Source organism: Coturnix japonica, chromosome Z (assembly GCF_001577835.2).
Source record: "Coturnix japonica isolate 7356 chromosome Z, Coturnix japonica 2.1, whole genome shotgun sequence".
Classification (NCBI taxonomy): domain Eukaryota; kingdom Metazoa; phylum Chordata; class Aves; order Galliformes; family Phasianidae; genus Coturnix; species Coturnix japonica.
The window spans coordinates 18,228,536-18,248,037 of record NC_029547.1 but is presented as its reverse complement, the minus strand read 5'-3'; the positions used below and the strand labels follow the sequence as shown (position 1 = coordinate 18,248,037).

The window sequence follows — 19,502 nt, the reverse complement described above, 5'->3', positions numbered from 1 at the left end:
CATCACCTAAGGATGCTGATTGCTCTGTTTGGCCAACCTTTGTGGACCACTGTATCACCCTGCATGCTGCCCTGAGGAATTGCCCTGGAGCCTTGTTTGTGTGTCTGTAATGCGGCTCTGGCATCCTATGGGCCCCTCATGTGTCTCTGACACAGTCAGACAGGCCTGAGTTGGAGCAATCTGGGGCCAGCTGTGCATGTAGGCAAGTAGAAATACAGAAGCCTGTCTGCAGCCTCTGCTTTGCCTCTTAACAGCTGCCATGTGACAGAGGCAGGTTTGTATTATTTTCACAAGTAGGGAGAAAAAAGGTTGTTTATAGGCTGGCTTAAGGAAAGAAGAATGATTTTTCTTACATTTGGAGCGACACAAAATTGGTGATGGATTTTTTGTTTTATTTTATTTTTTTAATTGCTACAGCCTACTTGGCTGTTAGCTATGTGGAGATGAGAAGATGGAAGGCCTTCACAGGAGCAGAGTTAGCTGAGAGTTTCAGATCTAAGCTGTGTAGCTCCAAAGGTATTTTGTTGAGGCAATTGTAAAATACACTCTTTAACAGTCTTTTTTCATATCTCCCCCTTGTTTAGGTCTTCTATCTTTCCTTCTGTACATTCCGTTTTCTCTCTCATTTTGCAGGATTTTTATCCTTATGCTCTTGTTAGTGGACTTTTCAAAGCTATCGTCATCTTTCAGCCCCTGTTGCTTTGTAAGTCCCTGTTAACTTTCTTTTGCTCCTGGTCCAAACTACCACTGAAGAATGATTTCTGCCTCGTGTTTTGCCTTTCACTCCACTTTTAATTCTGCACTCAGAGACTACATTTTTAGGGATGAGGTGAGAACAGGAACTTTGAAAAGGTGAAACCTTGAGTGTGTCTGTTGCTTTTCAGTGGCTTTGGTATCACCTCAATTTCATATGATTTGTACAGTATCATCATGGAATGCTGAAATTTCTATCATGTTCTCTAAAGAGATAAGCTGCATGTTTCTTTACATTAATGAGAGTCTACAAAGAGTTTCATACTGTTCTGTATGACAGAGAGATGCCTGAGAGATAGTATTACTATAATTCAGTGCTTACATGGATGTTTTCTGTGACCTGGGCATACATGAGGCTTGAAGTCAGCCTGGCCTGAGCCTTAAGAGCATGGTGTTCTAGCGGAGGGGACAGAAGAAGATCAGAAGTGTGTGCTGAAATGAACAAAACTGTGGTCTGAAAGCAAACACAGGTGACAGTGCCAACTTTAAAAGCAAATTTGAATGTGCTTGATTTCAGAAATGGGGAATGCAACAGGCAGGGTGCTGGTGTTTGTGTCTTGAAAGCTTGTAATTTTCTCTGAACACTGTATCAAAAATATATACTGGGATATCTAACAATAATTGGGAATCCTGTTATACTTGTTGTTCTTCCTTGATACTTCCAATGTTTGTTTGCCCTAAAATGTTGTCTGGGAAGCAAGATCTTGTGCGTGATGACTGGTTTTGGTATTTTGCCTCCCTTCACTCGTGCAGGCCCTGCGTTCAGAAAGCACCACCTACTCCGGGTTTAAGAGCTCCATCAGGAGGAAACTGACGGCCAGAGCTCCGGTGGCGAGCAGCCCTGTTGTCACAAGGTGGCAGCAGCGACATGCGGGAGGTCTCGCAGCAGAGCCGCGCCGTGCCCGCAGCGCAGACCTTCGTGCCCTCCGGGGTGCCCGGATCGTCAGCACGCGCAGGAGGACTGCAGGTTAGGCAGGAGAAAAACGAGCTTTTTCACTGTGAGGGCTGCATCATGAAATCAGCAGGAGCAGAGAGTTAGTGCAAGGTGTGCTACTGTGCTCACCATGTCCTAGTGGACAAGGGCTCTGGCTGTGCCGGCAGAGTGAGCTCAGGGGCAGCTTTCCTTCAGCAGAATGACACTGCTGTCATCATAAGAAAGCCAGGCCCAAGGTTCCAGCTACTACTGCAAAGACAGGATAGCAGGCTGTACAGACAGCTGGCATCAAGGTTGGCAATGAAAGAAAAGACAAGCCAAAACCTCTTTTTTAACCAAGTAATTTCTGTTGCGGACCAATTTTTTTTGCTTCTGCAATAGAGTCTCTTTTGTTGTTGCACTTTTGCATATGGAGCAGCTAACAATAACTGACAGGACAGAAAGAATTCTTGCAGAAAGACCTCTACCCTCTGCTGCTTCTTTCCATTGCACATGAACACCACTGACCTGGCCATAACTGCAGGACCAGTCTGCATGCCTGGATATGGTATAGTACCCACTTACAGACAGCACATTGATGGAGAAACTTGCCCTGTGTTAGTTTCCCCTCCAATGCCTCAGGCTTCAGGTACTGATAAAAGTCCTGTCTGACAAGGAACGCTTACCCACAGTTCATCTGAGGGAGAGGCTTGTCTGAATGCTGTTCAAAACACAGATCAGACTTTCAGGACTTTGACTTAGTCTGAAGAACTGGCTTTGGAGGAGGTTGTTTTTCTCCATCCCCAACAGAGGGAGCTGAGGAAACACTGAATAAGCCTTTAAATGAACTCACTCCTACTTCAGTAGCGGTAAGGAAAGGTGGAGGAGGGTTTACAAACTGCATGTACAAGAAGAACTTCCTGGAATAATGAGGAAAATAAACAAGGCACATTCCTTGATTAATAATGGAAATATTTAGACAGCAAATAAAAGACGTTCTTTAGCATTCCTGATGTGCTCCCATGAGGCTGTAACTGTTGGAGACAAACTGGAATTCTGTCTCCTGCAGAGCAGAATACTCTTCAGCAGTGTGGACATAATGCATGCCCAGCTGTTGGAGAATCAGTTTTTTAAGCAAACTGAGCTACTCACTACCTCAGTTTCTAGAACAGAAAGTTCTGGATGTTGTTGCCACCAGCAGTGGTGAAAAGCTATATGGTCCTGGGCAATCAGACTTTGATTTTGTGTGAGATAGGATCTGCTGTAGCCAATCAATTGATATGAGTGACAGGAGTAAATATAGACTGTTCATTAAGTGTCTGACCAGTATGACTCTTTTCAGACATCTACTTTAGGATGAGAAGAATAGTAGAAGTGTCTGTTTCATTTCACTAAAAATAAAGGAAAAACAGAGAGACTAGCTCAAATATCCTTGTGTGTATGGTTCCATTTAGTGTGTCAAATATGCTTTTAATAAGTAATCTGCTGAAAAGTACTTGACTTGAAATAATTCTGTGTACAATTTAAAAAAAAATGCAAAGTTGGTTTTTTTTTTGTTTTTTTTTTTGTTTTGTTTTTTTCAGCAACAAGTCAGATGCTTAAAAAAGCCAGCATCATGAGAAGTGCTGTGACTCTATCTAACAGGCACACTGCAGCAGGCTTGGAAGGGAGAAATGACAGGAGAACTGAAATACAAAAAAAGCAGGTGAGCAAATGCTCTGGTAGTATATTTGCTGTTGTGTTTTATTACCTCATCTTTGGTCTAGAATCTGTTGTGTAGGTGCTACCTTATTTTCATGGAGAACAGCAACAAGAAGACAATAGCAACAAGATTAGGAAGTGTCCACTAGAAAAATGGCAGAAGCAAGTGCTTTATCATGAACTTTTAGTTTATTTCTCTGAGTAAAACTAAAATTGAAACCAAGCTAAAGAAGCCCTTGAGACTCTTTTTTTTTTTTTTTTTTTTTTTTTTTTAACCTCTGTGGATAACCGATACTATAAAAAATAAATTGAAAGATGATGAATGACTCAGTTTTCCATGTGATTCAAAACCATGGTAAAGACCATTTTTTCAGTTGCACAGGATGTAGTAGTTCATGTTGTCACGTAGACAGAATGACCAACTATGGAAATGTTGCCAAAAACTAGTTGTGAATAATGTTTTTTTTCTAGTCATGACTAGAAGCTAAAGGGTAGGTAGTTGTGTTTAACAGTTATTGGCAAAGGTCAGAAGGGCATGGAATCTATACAATTGAAATAAAGGCTTCATATCTCCTACCACTGGTGGTGGGAGGTGTTTTTTATTGCTCAACAGTTTATCCCTTCATTTTTGCTACTGGGCACTGACACAAAATTTATTTTCTCTTTAGGCTTTATTTATTGCCTTCTGGTCATCTTAAATAAACCTGCACGCCTGTCACCCAGCCATTTTTGTTAACTTACTGAAAACTGACTTCTCATGTCAATCATGGTGATGCTTACCTGTGTTAATTAAGTTATTACCATGACATTATACTCAAAGCCATGTCAGTATTTTCATGCTACCTGATTGTGATTGTTGTATATATTAAGTTGTAAACTTGTAATCACGGATTGCCTTGCACTCTCTGTTCCTGTGTTACACCAGTTATAAGGTCAGTGCTGAAGACAATGACAGCTATTTTCAAGTGATTACTTTTTTGACAGTAAATATTGAGTGAGAAAACTTGATAGCTGCATACCTAATGCAGTTGCTTTTACTGGTTTACAATTAATAATTAATATTATTGAGAAATTCCCATGAGGGTGTCAAAATAAACTTTAAAGAAAAAGAAGTAATGTCAAGATAGCTGGACCAGAGTTCTGGTTGGTTGCTGTCTTTTAATACTTGTACTCATGAAGATCACTGGATGTTGCCAAACAACCCATGAATTTACAACTTCTTGGGAAACCCAGTTTTCATGGCAATCACTTTCATTTCTAAGTAAACGAATTATTCTGTAAAAATCTCATGTCAACAGAAGTCCTTTCCTGCCTTTTCACCCACTGTGATTGGAGAGTGTGCAATTTAAGGTTGCTGAATGGGGTTTAGTAATCTTAGCTGTATATACCCTACAGAGAAATTAAAGAAAACCTTCATGTGTGATAAGTATGAAGTAATATTGGTAAAGCACACCTTTTTACTTCAGTTTTTATGTGATTAATTTAAAGATGATTGCATTGTCTGCACTGTTCTCAGTGTTAGTCCTTCATACCTCATAGTCAAATTCAGAGTTCTACACCAAGGACCAGAACAGCTTCTTTTAAGTTTGTTGTGGTGGTCTTTGAAACAACACTGTGGGCTAAAATCTTTTCACATTCCTGTGAATGTGTGTGGTCTCCTTGTGAGACAAAAGATGGCTTCTCTGTACACACAATAGGTTTTTCCATAGAAATATCTGCACTTATTTTAAAGGCACACAGATCCAAGCAATCAGATTAGCTGTCTGCCAAGTTGACTGTATAAATCACACAGAAAGTTCCTCTCAAAGCTGTCGGCTTGCTATAGAACAGCTCTGATATATGAAAATGCAGAACTTCTTCCTGGTAATGTTTTTGTAAGACATTTCTTATCAAGATTACAACAGGGTTTTGAAGAAAAATAACAATGAATGTGCTTGGATTCCAGAAAAACTGGAGAAAGAACATATTAAGTGGCTGGTGAATACATCTGTGACGTTTCCACCTGACTAAATAAAGAATTATGGACCAGACAGATAACTAACTTACTCAATGAAAAAAACCCAAACATTACAAAGAAGTGTGTAGTATTAAAGGAATAGTGTAGAGATACATTCAGCCTTATTTGATGATCTCAGCCTTGCCTGAATTTTCTAAAGACTTAACTTTTTGAAGAAGGAAAAAATTCCAATGACAATTCAGGTCTCCCTTTTCTTTTCTTCTGTACCATCTGTTTCTTTGACCCGTGTGGAAAGGATAATATAATAAAAAATTCTGAGTCCTCTGAGACACTTTGCATACGTTTTTAGCACCTGTGCCTTCAAAATGTGGTAGTGGTTTAATGAGTCAGACCATGGAGTCCGTATGCTTGGACTCCAGCCTGAGTGAGGTCTACAGCAGGTTTCATGTGTGGGTGACACATAGAGGCCTAAAATCTCTTCCAGTGGTAAGATGACCTTGTTCAAATAGCATAGTTAAAGTTTTTATGATCATTAGCAGTGAATTGGTATTTTATGGAAGGAAACCCATAACATTACTATAGATGGAGCATATCATTTGGACTCTGATATTCTGTGTCTTTTGCTGAATTCCCACCCAAGAGTCCAAGTGTTTTAAAACTTACATGTAAAGAAAGTTTAGTACTTTAAAGGTAATTATGCTACCCACGGTACTTAAGTATGTTCTTGACAGGTTTCTTCATTTATATTTTCACTTCTATGCATGGGCAGAAATGTACTACTCAACTTCTGATGGTTCAAGAAACTGGATGTAGCATGGCAGGAAGTGACATGAAGGTCTGTGAAAATACCAGTTGCATCTGGAAAGGTATGTTCCTTTGTAGCAAATACCCCATGCATAATGAATGATAAGATAGATCAGGTTGCATTTACGCTGAGAAAATCACTGCTTCCAGCAAATGTTACAGAATAGTACAAGGTGGCTGAGATGTGTATACTGCTTGGATCCACTTCCCCTACAATTCCCATTGCCTCTGATGAGATGTATCTCCACCTCTTCCATTGTGGTTAAATGCCTGTCTATCACCTGGCTTGCTTTTGGGCCCCATAAGGCACATCAGTAGCTGTAAAAACATAATTTCCTTTTGGCTTTCCAATTTCAGGTGTGTGAAATAATGTAGTTTTTTGCTGCAGACTGGGCCCAGGGTAAGTATTAGATTGTTGGGTACATGAGAGTGCAAGATTGGCAAAGATGGTGGGGTCTTGCCACACCTTCCTGTAGGGAAAGATAGGTGGAACAAACTATCCCTTGCTCTAGTCATGGTTTCATCTAACTGGGAGCTGATTGATTTCCTCCAAAAATCTGAGAATAAGTGAGCATATAGAGGCTATTAATGAGTGAACAGTAAGCCAAGTGGGATGTAAGGAGCTGATCTGTAAAATAATACAGATATTATGGTTTGATTTTTTGTGTTTTAATTTTTAATATGAGGCTGTTCATAGGCATCAGGCCAATATTTTGTTCTGTCTTAGGTATTTTTTTTGTTTGTTTGTTTGTTTGTTTTCTGGGATCTGGCTATTTCTGTACATGCTGAATTCTTACCAGTCAGTGCCTGGTTCATGCTCATGTAAAAACAGTGAGAAACAACCTCTGCATGAGCCTGAGGTTCAGCTCCTGTGGAAGAAGTTGTGGAGTATGTGATAGACTGGTATATATTTGTTTTTTACTGTACAAATAAAACTTAATTCAGAGCCTTCAGAAGCGGTAGTATAGGGATTAGTCATAGTATTTTTTTCCTGATGGCTAATGAATACATGTGTCAGGAATACTGGGTTTTATTCCACCCACCTACTTGTTGACTGAGTGGTCTTGTGTTACAATACTGACTACTTAACACTTCCCGAATCTTATTTTGAGAACTGATACAGGCATGTGAAAACAAAAATCCTTTCAAAAGCCAATGATAATCTTCCAGTACTCAGGTAAAATAACACACGATGAGATAATGAAGCTTCATTTCCACTGATTAAAAAAAATTCTATAAAGCACATTCATGTGTCTGTGAAGTATCTGAATAGAGCTGAAAGCGTGATCTGTGTGAATTTGAAGTGAGAAAACTGAGATGAGTTATACAGATAATTTCATCCTTTCTCAGTGCTTAATCCCAGCTACCAGTATTAGAGATCATTTTCAGAATATCTCAGAAGTGTTGTCATTCTCCAGCTGTTGTAACTAAGTGCTTCAGTTTTCCTGAACTGTCCTACTTGTCTGTGTTTGGAGGTGGTTGATAAGATTTTCAAAAAGACCCCCAAAATGTAGATGATAGAAATACATATTTTTTTGTACACACTAATTACATTTCAGTGACATCGGACCTTTATTTTTAGGGTTAGAATGGATTGTTATGTGTTGCATTAGGCAGGTAATGTCTTACAGCCTATAATTCCTGCAAGTCTTGATTTTTTTTAATTCCACAAACTTTTACAGGAAAGTCACTGTGGCCCATTTCTTGCTCGTCTTCTGTTTTAATTTGTGTGGAGGGCTGTTTTTATTTGTGTGGAAGACAGGTACCACAGCTGAAAGGAGAAACAGTTATTTTTTGACAGAAATCCATTCTTGGCTAGGGGATAAGACATAAAATAAGCCTCAGATCAAGTTCTCCACAATTTGTCATTGATAAGACTTTTGTATAGGATTATAATGTGTGTATTTACATTACAGAGTGAAGATTTCTGTGTTGATTTTTATTAACAGAAAGATTGGTTGTTGAACTGGATAATGTCTTCTGCCTGTGAAGTTTTGGCAATGATTCTAAGTGCTCTTCTCTGGGGAATATTTCAAAAATGAGGTCAAAACATGAACAGAAGTGTAGAAATATTAGTCTCCAGATCTCTACGCTGCATATTATGGATAGATAATTTCTTACACATAAAAATGTAGCTTTAAATGATTAATGGTGATAATGATCTTTATTATTTTTTTTACTATGATGCTTAGCAGTTGTTGCAGAATCACGTAGACAGTGACCACAAAGGCTGACTCTTCTGCTTGCTCATACTTGAAATTTACTGTTATTGCTTTAGTTTCTGAATTTTGTGTGGTCATGAGCTTAGAATGCTGTCATCAAAGTGGGTTTAAAAACCTTTTCCTGTGGTTAGATGTTGATGGAGGAGATGAAGAGAAATTAACGTCAGAAAGCAGAAAGGTTAATTGCTGTATGAGGGGTTTTGAGGTGGGAGAGCCCACTGAACTGCTGCTAGCAACATCTCACAGAAGCTAACCAGGCAAAGTCATCAAATGTATTCTACACTGAATTGTGATGAAATTTAAGCAAAACATAGCAAACAGTATTCTCCAGTGTAGCTGAGTGCATCCATGGAGATTTGATAGAGCTGGTGAAAGGAAGCTTTCACTTACTTTAGTGTGCAGTGTTTTGGCCTAACCAGGATAAATTAGATCCATCTAGATATCTGTGGACCAGACAGAGACTAATATAGTGAGTGTAAAAGGCTTTGGTGTGAGGAAAACTGATTGTATTTTGAATGACTGAATTGTGTGTGATGAATCTTCAAATACAGGATGCCGAGAAGGGATGCAGAATGAGTTCAGAACTGTTACCATCATGGAGCCATCAGTGACATGGGAGCCAGAACTGAGGCTTCATATTACTGGTTTGCGCAATGATTACTGTAAGTTATTTTCTTCTGACCGTGGCTTTCACAGAGACTGAATATAGTTATGTATACTTCAAGAAAGGTGTTCCCCCTTCAGATCAAATGCGAATTCTCCAAGACTTATGCATGATGTCATTTTTTCTTATAAATATGCAGCTTTGAAAACAGCCTGTCCCAGGATATAGAGGCTGCTGATCAAACCCTAGGATCAGTGTCACCTAGCTCTCATGCAGCTTTTTTCAGCAATAGGTCTCAATTCAAATTTAAAATCAGTCCACTGCACATATCCCCATTCTAAGGACATTTCAGCTGTTAGCTTCGGATATTTAGCAGCCTGTCAACACAGCAACAACTTTATTTAACAGACTTTGAAATCTCTAGTTATGGGAGAAGCCAGTGATTTTGTTAATGGTTTAGATAGATAGCTATCTTCTGAATTATCACCTACATCTTTGGTGGTAAAATTAAACACGCACATGACAATGCATGGATTTCTGGTCTCTATTGGCAAATATAAAAAACTTCTGAAGCCTTAGCAACTCTATATTTGAAAGTGTTGGAAATTGTTCCTGTGCTTTGATTGTTGTTTGTGTTTTGTTTTCTTATCTTTTTTTTTCTTTCTTAACTTGCTCTTGCAAGCATTCTTTAGATGTAAATCTATGACTAAGGCGAAAGCTTGTCGTGTATCCAGATTGAGGCTGGATTTCTGTGTGGGTTATTTTTCACTGATTATGCCCAAGGTGTATCCACAAAATAATAGCATTAGGAGAATTCCTTGGAAATTATTTTTTAGTGTGTATTTCTGACTGTAGGAATCAGGACTTTAATCAAACAGCTGACTGAAAGATTAAGCTATTCTTCAGAGTGATTTTAGTTACCAAAGCATAGTGTCAGGCCTTGGCCTATACTATTTTCTTCAGGGATCATTTAAAATGACTTTTAATCTGTCATAAATACAACAGCTGAGGATTTGCATTGACATCAGAGAGTGTACTGTTGTCCTGTGTCAGTAACAGATGTTGAATACCAACTCAGTCTGGCCTATCTGATGCAACAGTCTGTTCTGTGGCTAACTGGTGTAATGACTTTCTTTGCCAGGGTCTGTAGTGCACCTAGCATCAGTGGAAACAGTATTTCTTGCATTCACTTACAGAGCATACCCTGTAGGAGAGATGCAGAATTTCTCTGATTCCTTTCTGTGTTTTTCTTCTGTCACATGGAGAGTAAATGTTAACACGAGCTCAAGGAAGAGCTGTATCACATAGACTTTCTCTTATGTCTTTACCAATAACATGAATTATATTGGAACAAGAACGTTTTTGGAATTCTAGCTGGTACTAGAGAATACTTATTTCTGGTGACAGAAATTAGAGTGATGTGGCCATCCAAACTGATGGATGTCAGGTGAAAAACATTTAGTGAGGGATCTGTAAGTCATATTCTTCTGTACAAACATTCAGGTTTGTGATAATGAAGATCTCTTCTTGTTGGAAATACCTTCATTTAGTTCTCATTTATGTCCTCATTAAATATGAGATGGTGATGGCTTTATTGAAGCAATGCCATAAGTTTTTTCTGTAGCAATTAACAGAAAGCCTCTCTCCAAGCCATAACCCCCTCCCCACCAGCTTATAACCTCTAACCTTCTTTCAGTCATTTTTAGTAGCTTTTTTCTAGATCTAAACATACTGGACTGGAACCTTGAAAATCTCATTGCTGTTGCTCTAGGATCTACTGCATACATTTGGAATGGAAGAACTCTTCAAGGCATTGAAAGCATTGATTTAAATTCCGGTTCCAAATACATTTCATCTCTAGCTTGGATAAAAGAAGGAACCTGCCTTGCTATTGGCACTAGTGATGGAGAAGTGCAAGTACTTAACATTTTATGTTTTTGTCTTTCTCAGTTTTTAGCTGTAGTGTCCACGAGACAGTCTTTGTTGTTTAATGAAACAAAACAGGAAGATTGGCTAAAATACAGGAAAATTCTGCTGTGTATGGTGTATAACAATTATACAATCCCTCATGTTATTGAATAACTGCACAGAGGGAGTCAGATTTTCTTTTCATCAGTAATAGGAACTCTTCAAATATTTTTCTCAGCATGGGCTAGCCTTTCTTGTATCTCTCTTGCTAAGATCACTGTAATAGAGACAGATACTTTTAGAACATGAGCAAAAATTGTTCACACCCCTGAATTTCACTTCAGATTATATGCATAGAACTGTCTGCTGCTGTAGAACAGTCCTGTTATTGAAAGATCTTTGTTGAATGTTGGCTATGATGCTGGATAATATGGGCATCTATCTGCATCTATCTGATGGAATTCTGATTCAGCCATATACTTTTGTATAAACAGCTTTAAATTCAGAGATGCGTGTTCTCTTAAAATAAAGTGAAGTATAGTGTGAAAAAAATAGCATGAAATGAATGAGCCTGAAGTTGTCTGTATGTCATATCAGAACTGAGTAGTTGTTTACCTGCAAACAAATGAAGAAAACTTGATATATTTATTTCTCTTTCTCTCTCTCTCTCTCTATCTTCTGTTGAATTTGTATTTGTTCTTTGTGCTTGTTTTGTACTGGCAGCTGTGGGACATTGAAAAGAAAAGGAGGTTGAGAAATATGTTTGGTCACCTGTCTGTAGTTGGAGCTCTGAGCTGGAATCATTATATTCTGAGCAGGTGAGTGCTATAGTCTATTCACAGAATAAGTCCTGATGCTTTAATCTAGAGAAGTGTCCCAATCATTTGATTTGTTTTAGTTGGTTTTGCTTAAAGGTGCTTTATTCTTTACCAGCCACCACAGAAACAGTATGTAGGTCTTCTTTATGTCAGGAAAGCAACTGAAGTGAATTTAGCCTTCCTCCTTAGTCTCTGTTTCTTACTGTTCTTCAAGAAATCTGCCACTGAATCATGCCACATCTAGGTGGGGCATGTGATTGTGGTTTTTCAGAAAATTTGAGCTTTAAATGGTGTTGTCTTCAGTGGGTCCAGACTCCAAAAATCATAGCCTACTCAGTGCCGGGGAGAGAACATGTAGGTTAGGCTGCCCTTCTGTTGCATCCCTTTTCAGATGCATGGCAAAGCTCAGCTGTCAGAGTTGCACACTTCTCTAGCTATAAGGAAAGGCCAGCTCAGGATTAAAGTTGTTGACTTTCTTCTCTGCCAAGGGTGAATATTATATATTTAGGTATCATTTCAATATGCTTGAAAGATGAGATGGAAAGATGGACTCAGATAAGAAGGATAATCCATCCTATTCTCTGTTTTGTTCTTTTTTTTTCTCTCACTCTGTTTCCAGTTCAGATCTTTGTCTTAAGCTTGATGAGTCTGAGGGAAGACTTGTTTATGAAGGATGTTTCTCCTACTTTAAAATCATGTGATGGTCTTCTGTTTTACTTAGACAGAAATAACACCCAACATTGATGGATTATATTGTTAATCTCAAAATGAAAGTTTTTATCTCTTGATGAGATCACTAGAGGTAGTTTTGTTTTGATATCATGGGTTGTTGTGGCTTTTGATTCTGTTGGATCTGCTAGGCAGATTAAGATACAATGCTACTGACTGATCAACAGTTAATGAAATGCTGTGGCTCTTGCAGAAGTAGCTACTGTGTGTGAATCACGTTACAAACACATCCTCAATGTCTGCTTGGCATTACCTTATCACAGTCAGTATTAGTTTCAGTTTGCATTTCAGCTTAGCTGAAGAAGTGAAAGCAATAGAAACTTACATTGTAGATCTTTCTGAATAGAAATTGATTATAAAATTAAACATGAAACTGTGAACTACAGTTTTTGCTGATAAAGTTCAGATGACATTTATTTCTTTTGCTAGGTTGAAACTAGCCAACTGATTACTATGCAGTTAAAATATCTATATAATCAGAAAAAAAAGATATAGTTAATATTCATTACTACTAAAAATAATAAAATCAGCATTCTTACAGGAAACTTCAATATAAGCAATTGATACATTGGAATAACATACTAATTCCCGTGGTTAAAAATAGACTGATGACACAACCTCATGGATGTCTAAATACACTTCAGTATAGCAGATTCATTTGTCCAAGTTTTTTAATCTGTTCTATTTGTATTTATCAAAATAGATGCAATTTTTTGAGTCAAAATAAAACAATATTGACTTCTTAATTTAGCAAACAAACACATTTCTTTTCAAAGAGTATTCCCTGGAGCCAGGGTTTTTTGCACTTAGCCACTGAAAATCTTGCCACGTGTGACACTGGCAAATCACTCCATTTCTGTTGGTTAGATTTTCTGCTTATTATTTTGGAGGATAAGCCTGTGTAGTTTTTCAGGATGCAAATGATGATGCCTCTAGACATAATACATAGAATCATGTGTTTATTCCTAATTATTTTCCATAGATATGCTCTTGATATTCACTGGTGCACTGCTTGGTTGGAACCTTACTAATTTTTGTGGCCCTTGAGGATTTGAGAAGCCCATAATTTAAGCCCATTGAATGACATTTCTTACAATCAGTCACTTAGTGCTTCCAAATAAATAAACTTGCGTCTGAAGATTCTTTAAGAGACCAAGTGGGAAAGACTTCAATCAATGTAGCCTTAAATGAATCTATTGCAGTAATGTCAATTACCTGTTTCTTAGTTGCTCAGACTCTCTAATACAAGCTGGGGGATATGAAGATGTAGCACAGCCCTGCCAAAATGGGCTTGGGAGTACTAATGGATGTCAAGCTGGACATGTGCCAGCAATGTGCCCTTGCTGCTCAGAAAGTCAACCTGATTTTGGGTTGATAGAAATGTGGCCAGCAGGGTGAGGGAGGTGATCCTGCTTCTCTACTCTGCAATCAGGAGGCCACATCTGGAGTATATGTATAGAGCTTGTAGATTATTTCCGTACCGCAAGAATAGGTGGAAGAGTCAATTTCCAGCTTTCTGTTAGCATGTCCTTAGGAAATCAGGGAAAAGAAAATGTGCCATAGGTACTTTCAATACTTTCAATGCAGTTATACTATTGCTGAGTAAAACCTATATCAGAACAGTAACAGAAGCCACACTTCCAAAATGGGCATTTTGTTTTAGTAAACTGTCATAACTGGACAGGGTAACCGTGAGAGAGCACAGCCTGAGGGAGCGGTCCCTCAGTACAGCTAGAACTATGCATCCATTTCCTAACAGTTAGTAGTGCAACAGTGTCAAGATGAAAGGGTAAATAAGCTCTGACAAGTAGAGGTGATTAGTGCAGGTTTTCTTTCAGTCTGGAAGTGGGAGGGAGGAAAAGGTGACTGAGTGAACCAAGGAGTGGCTGAGTGCTAATGACTACTACTGGTAAACCCTTTCCCAGGCCAATACAGTTTTATGCTTCTTCTTTGTTGGAGTCATATCTGGCCTTGGGAAAATTCATTTTGCAAAACTTCTTTTCTCGAAGAACATCATCATCTTGACGAACGTCCGTGTTAACTTGTTAACTGTTAAACAAGGTTGGTAGTGTACACTGTAGTATGTTTTCAGGGAAATGAAAACTGTGATGGAGAGCAGATAATTTGCCTAGCTTTTACTGAGCAGCTGCTTTTCTGCTTTCTATTGTCAGCCACCCCTCCATTGTTGCTCTGCAGGCGTGCTTCACACTGATGTGGTTTGCTGCTGAAACCACTGAAGCAGCTTCAGTATGACGATGAAGCATCTTGTTTTTAATATTAAACACATGCTGTCTTTTCTCACAGTGGTTCAAGACTGGGATCTATTCATCACCATGATGTTCGAGTGGCTCAGCACCACGTTGGTAGTCTTTGCCAAAAGACACAAAGCATTTGCAGCCTCAAATGGTCATTAACCAGTCAGTTGCTCGCAAGCGGGTCTAGTGATGGTACACTGAATATCTGGCACGGTGATCCTGGTGTGAATGTGCAGTCACAGCCACTGAAAACCATACCTCATTCTTCAGCAGTTAAGGTATATGGAGAAGGGGAAAAAAAATCTATATTTATTCTCATCAAATTATGTCATTGATGTAAACAACATGTGGAATTTTTCAGATTGTCTCAGTTTATTCAGATTTCTATTAGCCTCTTCTCTCCTGATTGTTATGCAGATAGTTTAATACCAGTTCTCCTGATGCAGATAAAAGTGGTAATGCTTTGATTGATTATGAAATTCTACTGGATTAGTAGGACATTGCAAATATAATACTAATAAAAAATAAAATCTATAGCCTCCTCCTCTCTCTCTGTCCTGCACAGAAAAATTCAATGGCACAATGATTAAAAATTGTCAGACAGGATCTTCCTGTTGCTGGAATTCTAGAAGATTGTCTCTGAAATTCCCTCTGCTTAAATTATTTTATATGTGAAGTTTCTTTTGCTCTCCTGCCCATTTCAAGTTATGATTGCTGAAAGCCAAAGATCTGAAGAGAGAAACTGGAAATGAAACAACTTAGATTCTTTATTAAGTCCCAGTCTTGGAAGGAGAGGTCAGATATCAGCAAGGAGGAGGAATCCAGCATTTATAAGCTGCTTATCCTCCCAGAAGAGTCTGAGACTGGCCTGAAGCACTGATGATAAAGGATCAGGGAAGATTATTGAAATGGGTGGAAATCAGTTCTTGGTAGCTTTTCTCCAGATTGGTCCAGGGCCCTGGGCATATTGAAGAAATATCTCAAGAGAATCTAACTTTAAAAAAAGTCCTCAAACATTAAAAACATTGCTCATGCTTCTGCAATGGCTTGATTTAGATGGAAGTCAAATTGCATTCTGTTGGGTTCTTCTGGCACTGAGGTGTGAATCTGTGACCTGTGAAGAGTGAGCAGAGAAACTGGGATTACATGAGGAATTTCATTAAGGAAGGCAGTGTAGTTAAACGTAAAGAAACAGCAAAGGGAGCAGTAATTGGAGTTTTGGAATCCTACATTCTGCATCTGTATGGCAGGAAGAGCATGATGTAGTACGGAATAAAAAGCAAGAGATACATTCTGGGTGTGTGTTGCAGTTCATTTTTTTAGCTAGGCTTTTAAGCAAAATCTATTCTCTGTTTTCCAGCTAACCTCCTAGTCTGTTCTGGTGTCTGATTTCTCTTTTCTTTTTTCTTTTTTTCTTTTTTTTTCTTTTTTTTCTTTTTTTTTTTTAAGGCTATGAACTGGTGTCCTTGGCAATCCAATGTCCTTGCTACAGGGGGTGGAATGAAAGATGGGATTTTGCGTGTCTGGGACATAAACCATGAGAAACTCCTACAAAGTGCAGCTACAGATTCTCAGGTGAAGTGATGAACTGTCTGCATACTCTGGCTCTGCTCTTCTTGTATAGCTGTGCTCATTTGGCAAACTACTGACTTTGAGGGTGGTTCTGTGGGCAGGGGAACAGCAGGATTTTCTCTGTTTCTGCAGTTGTGCTACATTCAGTGCTGCAGTGTGGGGCTGGAATCAGAAGTAGTTTGTTTTTCATTTATGATTTCTCTTCACGCAGAAATGCTCAAAGGGAAGGTGGTCTCACAGCCAGACACTTTTCATCATCTTTTTATTTGTAGCAATGATGGTTTTGGCCACAATTCTCGTGAAGATAGAGAGCTGATGGGGTGGAAGACAACCCAGTGTGCTGGGGTGGGGAGAGGTCTAAGAGCCAGAGGGCAAACATCAGTCTCTTGGGTTAGAATACTAGGAGACAGAGAAACAAATTCTCAGCTGGAATAAAGCAGTATAATTGATGATTTTCCTGGAGCTGTGACAACTTAGATGAAGATATGCTTAGAGGACTTTGGTTTCATACTGATAGGCTATTAACACATTTAGTCTATAGAGCAGCTGTACACTGAAGTGTTGCAAGAAATGAAATCATCCTTCTAAATAAGTAAATATTCTGCTGGGGCTATTTCTCAGTAACTTCTTCAAGTGCTGTAGATAATATTTCAGATCTACTGAATGATCTTTGTTGACTCATTTTGAAAACTAAAATAGGATTTTAAATTGCAATAGATTTGTTCATTGCTCTGGTTACCCAAAACCAGTGAACTGATGACTGGACAAGGCCTTCCTGGAAATCAGATGAAAATATGGCAGCATCCAGCACTTATCAATTCATCAGAACTCTATGGCAAGTATTTCAGTGCATTGTTTTAGACATTTTAATTACCTATTTTTCTCTCTGACCAGTCTGTTGGTTTTATTTTAGTTTAGTTTTGTAAATACATGCATTATACATTTAAGTAAAATAAAGTTTAAAGAGCACTCACCTACACATCTTTACCTACATGGAGGTATTCATTCATACAGTCTTGATGTATGAGATTGTAAAGGTTGACTTAGTAAGATAATGATGTGAATTTATTCTCCTACCATTTCTGAAGCTGCCCTAAGTGCAGACTGTGTGGATTTACACTTCTCCCTAATGATTACCAGGCCTGGACCGACTGTGGTGGTGTCAGCTTGCTTCCAAGACATTGTAGGCTGATGGCCTTCTAGATAACACAAACTAGATATATGACTCTTCAGTTTTGAAGCATATTGTGCCAGGATATTGTACCAGCTTCCAAATTAAGTTTGAATGTGATAAATCTCTATATGTTATTGAGTAATGACTGCTTTTGGCTGTGAAGCAGTGCAATGCTTTATGTTGTCCTTGTACCATGCTGACAGCTAGAGGAAGTGGAGTCTCCATACAGTTTTGTAGCTGTAGTGCTAGACTATATGTCCCAGCTGTTGTTTGTTATTAAGCCTTGTTGTTGCTTGTGCTTGCTGTCACTCTGATGCACTGAGTTTTACTTGTTTCAGCATTAAATGAAGTGAGCCAATAGATGCATCTGAAGTTAAAACGAAAACAAATTGTTTTCACATTGGCTGCATTTTCACACTTACTGACAATGTGTGGCCAAAGAAGGTCTGGATTTTTAGCACGACAGGTATAGCTGGTATTTACAAATACTTTTGCTGTTGCTGCATTTGATGGCATTTGTTAAATTCCTGATGGGATGCTATCCTTGAAACCTGTAACTGGGCTTCAATACTAGCCTATAAGGGGAAATCATAGAAGAGTCAAGTGTGTAAGGATGATGGAGTTCAGCAGAAGCATTTGTGTATCTGGTTACACGTTATCCCTCTGTGATGCTACTTGTCTGTGCTGCTTCTCCTTTCTTATCCCTCTTTATTCATGTGTGGCACTTAAGGTAGTGTCGTGTAATATTCTGAGAAATTAACAGGCGAGTGACTTGATCTTTAGTCTTAACTGCTAGAACCTGAGGTTTCTTTAGTCTTAAATGCACTATTCCAAATAAAACCTAGATTTACCTTCAGCAACATTTATCATACAAGAAAACTGTGTTATTAGTTGGGTGAATCTGGGGTGTTATCATCCTGTTTCTGGTTCTATTTAGTTTACCTGCAAAATGAACTATTTTTCATGAAAAAAAAAGTGCAGATAATTCTTACAAAGATACATCTCTGCTTACAGCCCTGTTTTAAGGAAGTGAATATTTAAAACAAAATGACAATGTATCAAAACATGCTCAGAAAGAATACTGTAATGGATGATTGTGAGATGGTCCTAAATTCACCTCAGACAGCCCTTAGCACCTATACAGCCAATAAATTAACAAATAAATGTAACTGAATTTTGTTGTAATTGAGATTGCCTATTACTGAACGTAATTACAACAGAATTCTGATGGATACTATCCTTCTTATAGCAGAGTCCATGTTTGGTACACTTCTAATAGAACTATTAGAGCAGTTTACTAGAAGAAGAGATTTATTTTGTATGTAAATGTAATCTCTTTAGAACTTAGAAACGTTGCTTTTAACAAAGAAAATACAGAATAAAACAAAATTTGCTATTTCTTTGAAACATACCCTGGTGTGATCTTCAAACAGTGGTTTAAAACTCCAGCCTTCTCAACTCAGAAAGTATGGAAATTTATAATTTTGACTTCTCTGATTTCTTCTGATCCTCCAGCTCTCTGACTGAAACTGGTAATAACTTTTGCAGTCAGTGCTGTGATCCAAAGACCACATCTACAGTTCCTCCTTCAAAACTGTTAAGAGACACTGAATGGAACAAAAGTGTAAAGAATTTGCTGACTTTGTAAATTCATGGGTTTTGATATTGACAGAGATCATGTAATCTTTAATAGCTTGAGAAGGATCAAAGCCTCAAAATAATACCTGCTGAAATAGTTTAATGATGGTACCAAAATTCTAGTCACAGAGTTTGGGTGGGGGATGTTTCTCAGCACCAGTACAGCAGAATCTTGCTTCTGGTCTGCAGCCTTATGCATCGTCATGAAGTACTACTGTAAGAAGTCCTACAGCTTCAGACGGCCTTGCAGTTCTTCACATTCTTATCTACATAATTCTGTTTTGAGCTAGAGAGAGAAATGCCATCTCCATTGTGTTCATGGGTAATTCATGTGCAAAGGCTGAGAACACAGGTCATCTATATTCATTCAAAACAGTCACCCAAGACTTCGTGACTCTTCACTAATTTTCAGGATATGACTCATGTGGTCTGTTTTAGATGAGAGACACTACAC

At 38.4% G+C, this 19,502-nt stretch overlaps 1 protein-coding gene across 1 annotated transcript in view; it reads left to right on the top strand.

Moving 5' to 3' along the window:
* CDC20B (cell division cycle 20B) overlaps positions 1-19,502 on the top strand; it is a 31,745-nt gene that overhangs the window by 7,217 nt on the left and 5,026 nt on the right. Inside the window, exons 4-12 of the mRNA XM_015848734.2 lie at positions 1,507-1,720; positions 3,250-3,371; positions 6,094-6,190; positions 8,902-9,012; positions 10,675-10,871; positions 11,586-11,680; positions 14,714-14,942; positions 16,114-16,239; positions 16,954-17,071. Of these exons, the coding sequence (XP_015704220.1) occupies positions 1,507-1,720; positions 3,250-3,371; positions 6,094-6,190; positions 8,902-9,012; positions 10,675-10,871; positions 11,586-11,680; positions 14,714-14,942; positions 16,114-16,239; positions 16,954-17,071 (1,309 nt within the window). The remainder of the gene's footprint in view (positions 1-1,506; positions 1,721-3,249; positions 3,372-6,093; positions 6,191-8,901; positions 9,013-10,674; positions 10,872-11,585; positions 11,681-14,713; positions 14,943-16,113; positions 16,240-16,953; positions 17,072-19,502) is intronic.